Here is a 6,671-nt window from a genome sequence, read left to right as displayed (position 1 = left end):
AATTACCAAGGCAGCAGAAAATAAATTTACTTCTACCTATCATCTTGGATGTAAAATCTAGGTGGCGCCTGCGATCTATATTTACTTCCTTTTAACCTATACTGACACATATTGAAATAAAATCGGACAACCTTTACATTAGTCGATTACTATATACTACTACTGCTTAAGTTCAAAATTTTGGATTAAAGAGACAATTATTCACCATTTAAAATGACTTTCTTTACAGGTACCCCCCTTTACAGAAAACGTTACTTTTTACAGAGTTGGGGCCATTGACCAGCTTATTTTGACTGTTTGGTTATATTTAAAACGCGGTTTTTGATGAATGAAGTTCGATTGGGGTCTATTAAAGACTTTAGGCTGATGATTTAATAACTGTGTCCAAATTATATGTCTTTATCGCGAATATATGGACACCGTTGCATAAGAGTCAAAATATTTTATGAAATAGACTATAAAAATGCTGAAACTAAGAATTCATCATTGCTGTTATGTGTTTTATATGAATTGTGTTCAGAATATTCAATTCGACGATACTAAGGAGAAACATGTATAGCCTTTGATTTTTTACCTAATTTTTAATATTTTACGGTCATTTTGGCACATTTTAGCCATTAAAAATACAAAAAATTCGCTAATATGAGCAGAAATAAGCCCCCCTTTTTTTCGATATGCATAAATACATTCAGTGTTATCGAGGATGAGGAGAAATTATTAAAGACAGAGTCCTTGACAGAATTCTCGTTTTTACAGTAGATCGATGAACCCTACCCCTGAGAAAGAAGAACAAAAAAACAGTGAAAATTTGATATAGACTATAGTTTCACGGCGATCAGCAATTTTCTTCTGATATAGTTAATCACGTAGTACCTTATTAATTTACCGATCCAATTTCTAAAATATCTCGAAAAATACAGTGATGCGCCAGAAATCGTCATTTTGCTTTAGGTTACAAGGAAGTAATTATTTACATAGGCGACAATGGTAGCCTTATTTGGTCCTGCCTTTTCACTATCAAAGATCCATTAAAAAAAATTTCGAATTCTGAATTATAAACACCTTTGGGTGTAATTGCAATGGTCAAACACATATGGTGTTGCAGCTTTTTTGATAGAAAAATGGCATTTTTTAAGAGTACTCAACGGTTCCGGAATTTTCGAAATAGTATGAATGAAGAACACCCCTTGCTTAATTTGGCACAGAAAATCTTGCTAGTCTTAGAGAGTTTTCTCTAAATTTCTCGCTATTTCTACACCAATGGCCAACACTCATTTCTCACTATTTCAATTTTAATTTCTAATTACCAAGGCAGCAGAAAATAAATTTACTTCTACCTATCATCTTGGATGTAAAATCTAGGTGGCGCCAGCGATCTATATTTACTTCCTTTTAACCTACAATCTGTATGATGTTTGTCAAAAGTGACAATATACAAAGATAGATAGAGTCATTCTTTTTTGTATATAGATACATGTACTCAAAAGTGATAGTTCAATAACATTCAAAGATAATAATGTAGAGTAAACTTAACCATTTACTCTTGTTGATCAATTTTACAATATATTAATGGGTAGATGTTGTATAATTGCCAAGGAAAATCTATTTTAAAATTATCAATTACAGAAACTGATGTGTGTGCAAATATGAACTCTAAATTACAAAATATTTCTAAAAGATTCAATATCAGATCTGATTTGAAAAATAATAGTTTACCAAGTTTGTAGTGGAAGTCAAGCATGGCAATGCTACAGTAACCAAACAACAAACATAAGCAAAGGACAACAAGAGATAATGTATAGTGAGATTAATAAGTCAGAGGAAAACATGAAATGGACATATCATTTTTTTCCAAGCGACAAGAGGGACGAAACATACCAGGGGGACAGTCAAACTCATATATCGAAAATAAACTGACAACGCCATGGCTAAATATGAAAAAGATAAACAGACAAATAATAATACACAAGACACAACATAGAAAACTAAAGACTAAGCAACACCACACGAACCCCACTAAAAACTGGGGGTGATCTCAGGTGGTCCGGTTGAGTTAGCAGTTTCTGTCACACATGTTGCAACCGTCGTGATGCTCATGTTGACACCATACATATATTGTATATGTATTCCTTAAACTTGGCTTGCAAATTTTCATTCTCGGCGGGGTTCATGGAATCTTGTAATAAAGATTAATCAAAGCTTCTTATGTGGTATAAGAATCACCAATTGGCGAAATTATATGATTTTATGTTTTTTGAAAAGATTCTTTCTTTAAACATGTGACTCATCAACAAGATGTAACCAGATTAAATGCTGAAACTATACCCAATAAAACAAACTTCCCAAAATATATACTTCTGACGTCTTAGTAAATATATACAACTGAACTGTCAAACAGTGTGTAACACCAAAGCAAAGCGTTTAAAAAGTGAATGCTATTAGTTTCGTTAATTTACTGGCTATTTTGGTCTATTTTTTTTTAAAGTGATTGGCAATTGTCATCATCGAAGAACAATCAAACTCAAAGGGTGGAAATTTGAAATACACTATGACTTGGATGAAAACTTAGAAGACTTCATGAGCCACGTGCATATCCAAGCTAGTACAAAATATAGATATGCCGTTCAACGATAAGATGACTAGCATAGGTTTTCTATCACAAATTGACCAGTGTATATTTGCTATCACATAAGAAACACGACGAGTGTCACATGTAGAGCAGAATCTGCTTACCCTTCCGGAGCATCTCCCCTAGTTTTGGTGGGGTTCCTGTTGTTTTTTCTTTAAGTTTTCTATGTTGTGTCGTGTGTTCTAATGAGTGTCTGTTTGTCTTTTTCATTTTTAGCAAGGCGTTGTCGGTTTATTTTCGATTTAAGAGGTTGACTGTCCCTTTGGTATCGTTCGTCCTTCTTTTATACAAATAGCAAAAAAAGTGATACCTATAATACAGCATACTAGTACATATATATCCACAAGAGCAACATCAATATAGTTTTTTTTTATTATTATTTTTCACAGAGTTCTTTACTTCCATACAACACATGTCTGGCTACTGATCCAACTGTTGTATTTAGATATTTGATATCATTAAAATCGTGTGTAAATTTATAAAATCGAATATATAAATGTATACCATAGTTTTCTGACCAATCAAAATTCTTCTCAAACAGCAGAGGAAGCTGTTGCCAACTAGGTCTTACAAACGTTTTATTTTCAACATGAATTAAATCCGGGTACTTTTTAGACAATAGAAACGGCACAATTGTGGAATGATATCCCCACTGACTTTTGTCGTACGTTTTGTATTGGGAATACCAAATGTTGAGGAAAGTTGCGTTTCTCTCTGCAAGAATTAGACCATTACTGAGATTGTAATCAACTTCACGACTCAAAGTAACTGGATATTTCCGTAGAGGATCCAGAGATCTAAGTATAATCTCATCTGTGTCAATGTAAATTCCTCCAAATCCTGCAACATAGATCATGCAAGTAAGTGTTACATGAAACAAGTAGGTGTCACGTGATACAAGAAGATGTCATATGCACACAGACATGCCCGCTAACATATTTAACACCGCCACATTATTTATGTATGTGCCTGTCCCAAGTCAGGAGCATGTAATTCAGTGGTTGTCGTTTGTTTATGTGTTATATATTTGTTTTTGTTCATTTCTTTATATAAATAAGGCCGTTAGTTTTCTCGTTTGAATTGTTTCACATTGTCTTATCGGGGCCTTTTATAGCTGACTATGCGGTATGGACTTTGCTCATTGTTGAAGGCCATACGGTGACCTATAGTTGTTAATGTCTGTGTCATTTTTGGTTTCTTGTAGACAGTTGTCTCATTGACAATCATACCACATCTTTTTTATATAGTTTGAAAAGTCGTTTAAGTAGAACAAAGTTGAATATTAAAATGAGGTATAAAGTGAATCAATAAATACAATCACCTTTTTCTTTCATATACTAAGCATGAATAACTTATATATTAACAGTATGATAAAACATTACATTTACGTTTATTCCATATTTTCCAAAATGGTGATGTAGTGGGCTGATGTATTATATTAATTAACTGCTTCCGCTTTATCAATAAAAGACCAAAGGAAAAGGGTGTGAGGCAAATAGGTGTGTGTGATCGGTGCGAACCAAAAATAGGTATGTGTGATTGGTGTGAGGCAAAAAGGTATGTGTGATCGGTGTGAGACAAATAGGTATGTATGGTCGGTGTGAGACAAATAGTTATATGTGATCGGTGTGAGACAAAAAGGTATGTGTGGTCGGTGTGAGACAAATAGGTATGTGCTATCTGTGTTAGGCAAATAGGTGTGTGTGATCGGTGCGAGACAAATAGCTATGTGTGATCGGTGTGAGACAAATAGGTATGTGTGATCGGTGTGAGACAAATAGGTATGTGTGATCGGTTTGAGACAAATAGGTATGTGTGATCGGTTTGAGACAAATAGGTATATGTGATCGGTTTGAGACAAATAGGTATATGTGGTCGGTTTGAGACAAATAGGTATGTGTGATCGGTGATACAAATAGGTATGTGCTATCGGTGATAGGCAAATAGGTATGTGTGATCGGTGTGAGGCAAATAGGTATGTGTGATTTGTGTGAGACAAATAGGTATGTGTGATTTGTGTGAGACAAATACATGAAGTTATGCGTGATCTGTTTGAGGCAAATATAAATGTGCGATCGGTGTGAGGCAAATAGGTATGTGCGATCGGTGTGAGGGCAAATATGTATGTGATATCGGTGTGAGGGCAAATAGGTATGTGATATCGTTGTGAGGGCAAATAGGTATGCGCAATCTTGTTTGAGGGCAAATAGGTATGAGTAATCTGTTTGAGGGCAAATAGGTATGTGCTATCGCTGTGAGGGCAAAAAGGTATGTGCGACTGGTTTGAGAGCAAATAGGTATGTGCGATCGGTGTGAGGCAAATAGGTATGTGTGATAAGTTAGGGGCAAATAGGTATGTCCGATCGGTGTAAGGCAAACAGGTATGTGTGATCGGTTTTGGGACAAATATGTATGTGCGATCGTTGTGAGGAAAATATTTATGTGCGATCGGTGCGAGACAAAAAGTTTGTTTGATCGGTTTGAGGCAAATAGGTATGTGCGACTGGTTTGAGACAAAAAGTTTTGTAAGATCGGTATGAGGAAAATAGGTATGTGTGATCGGTGTGAGGCAAATAGGTATGTGTGATCGGTATGAGGCAAATAGGTATGTGTGATCGGTATAAGACAAATAGGTATGTTCGATCGGTGTGAGGCAAATAGGTATGTGTGGTCGGTTTAAGACAAATAGGTATGTGTGATCGGTGATACAAATAGGTATGTGTAATCTGTGTGAGAAAAATAGGTATGAGTTATCGGTTTTAGACAAATAGGTACGTGTGATCGGTGTGAGAAAAATAGGTATGCGTGTGATCGGTTTGGGACAAATATAGATGTGTGATCGGTGTGCATGAGGCAAATATGTATGTGTGATCATTTGTGTTTGTGTTACATATAATTGTTTTTCGTTAAATTTTTTTTATATAAATAAGGCCGTTAGTTTGAATTGTTTTACACTGTCATTGTTGAAGGCCGTATGGTGACCTATAGATGTGAATATCTGTGTCATTTTGGTCTCTTGTGGACAGTTGTCTCATTGGCAATCATACCATATCTTCTTTTTCATATGTGTGATCGGTGTGAGGCAAATAGGTATTTGCGATCGTTGTGAGAAAAAATGTATGTGCTACAACGTATCGGTGTGAGACAAAAAAGGTATGTGGGATCGGTGTGAGGCAAACAGTTATGTGTGATCGGTTCTAGGCAAATAGATATGTGCGATCGGTGTGGAAATAATAGGTATGTGCGACCATGTACTCACTCTGTAAAGCTTGTATTCTGCCAATATCAGCTTTGTGTTCAATATAACTAAAGGGTTTTCCGAATATATCTTCCGGTGGACTTCTTTGAACATGCATTATATTTGGCACCAAAGTCAATAGATGTTCCCAGTATGTTCCGAATGGTAGGTGGTCTCCATGTACCAAAATGAGACACGGGTCTAAAAATCTACTTGCACTAAGAAAGCTAAGAAAATGATAAAAATTCATTTCTCGTTTAGAAAACCAAATGTAATGAACTAAGTTTGGGACCGGTTCTTTATCGTGACAATTCTCCATTACAAACGTCTGGAGGCATTCGGAATTTTCTGGAAAAACCTGAACTGGTTTCATTCCCGTTACATTTGTAAGTTCCATAACAGGCTGCATCGTCTGACAATTGATACGAGGTTGCGCATGCTCCGACAAATTTGTTTTATTCGGCACATTTGCGCATGGTACTTTGCAATTAAAATTCCAGTTATCCGAATTTTCCTCCGGACATCTAAACGAAGTTTGATTTTTTGTTCTTTCTTCGTAAACATGATTGGTTAAAGTAGTGTCCTTTGGTGCATATGTCTTGTCCCTTAACAAAGCATTGTTGTTAGATATGGATACAGGACTGGAACCAACATCAAGAGCTCTCTGGTTATCTGAAACTAGGGGGGAAAATATAAGAGAGAGAAGAGAAGAGAAAATTTAAATAAAAGAGAGAAGAAAATATAAGAAAATCTAACTGACATATTATACAAAATGCTAAATAATTTAACATTTTACCATAAAAT

General features: G+C 35.4%; 1 protein-coding gene across 1 annotated transcript; it reads right to left on the bottom strand.

The window, feature by feature from the left end:
- Positions 1 to 2,858: 2,858 nt before the first annotated feature.
- Positions 2,859 to 6,273, bottom strand: LOC143059750 (uncharacterized). Its single transcript, XM_076233302.1, has 2 exons — positions 5,889 to 6,273; positions 2,859 to 3,469 (listed from the first exon to the last, which is right to left on the bottom strand). The coding sequence occupies exons 1-2, from the start codon at positions 6,262 to 6,264 to the stop codon at positions 3,006 to 3,008; spliced, it is 840 nt and encodes a 279-aa protein (XP_076089417.1). The 5' UTR covers positions 6,265 to 6,273; the 3' UTR covers positions 2,859 to 3,005.
- Positions 6,274 to 6,671: the final 398 nt, after the last annotated feature.

Source organism: Mytilus galloprovincialis, chromosome 14 (genome assembly GCF_965363235.1).
Source record: "Mytilus galloprovincialis chromosome 14, xbMytGall1.hap1.1, whole genome shotgun sequence".
Classification (NCBI taxonomy): Eukaryota; Metazoa; Mollusca; class Bivalvia; order Mytilida; family Mytilidae; genus Mytilus; species Mytilus galloprovincialis.
The sequence above is the reverse complement of the archived record's forward strand: the minus strand, read 5'-3'. Positions and strand labels throughout refer to the sequence as shown.

What these genes read in the sequence shown, in the direction of transcription:
- LOC143059750 (XM_076233302.1), bottom strand. Translation starts at nt 6,264, where the DNA reads ATGGAACTTACAAATGTAACGGGAATGAAACCAGTTCAGGTTTTTCCA. An exon ending in CAGAATACAAGCTTTACAGA is followed by an intron (nt 3,470 to 5,888) that starts GTGAGTACATGG and finishes TCTATGTTGCAG; the next exon opens with GATTTGGAGGAATTTACATT.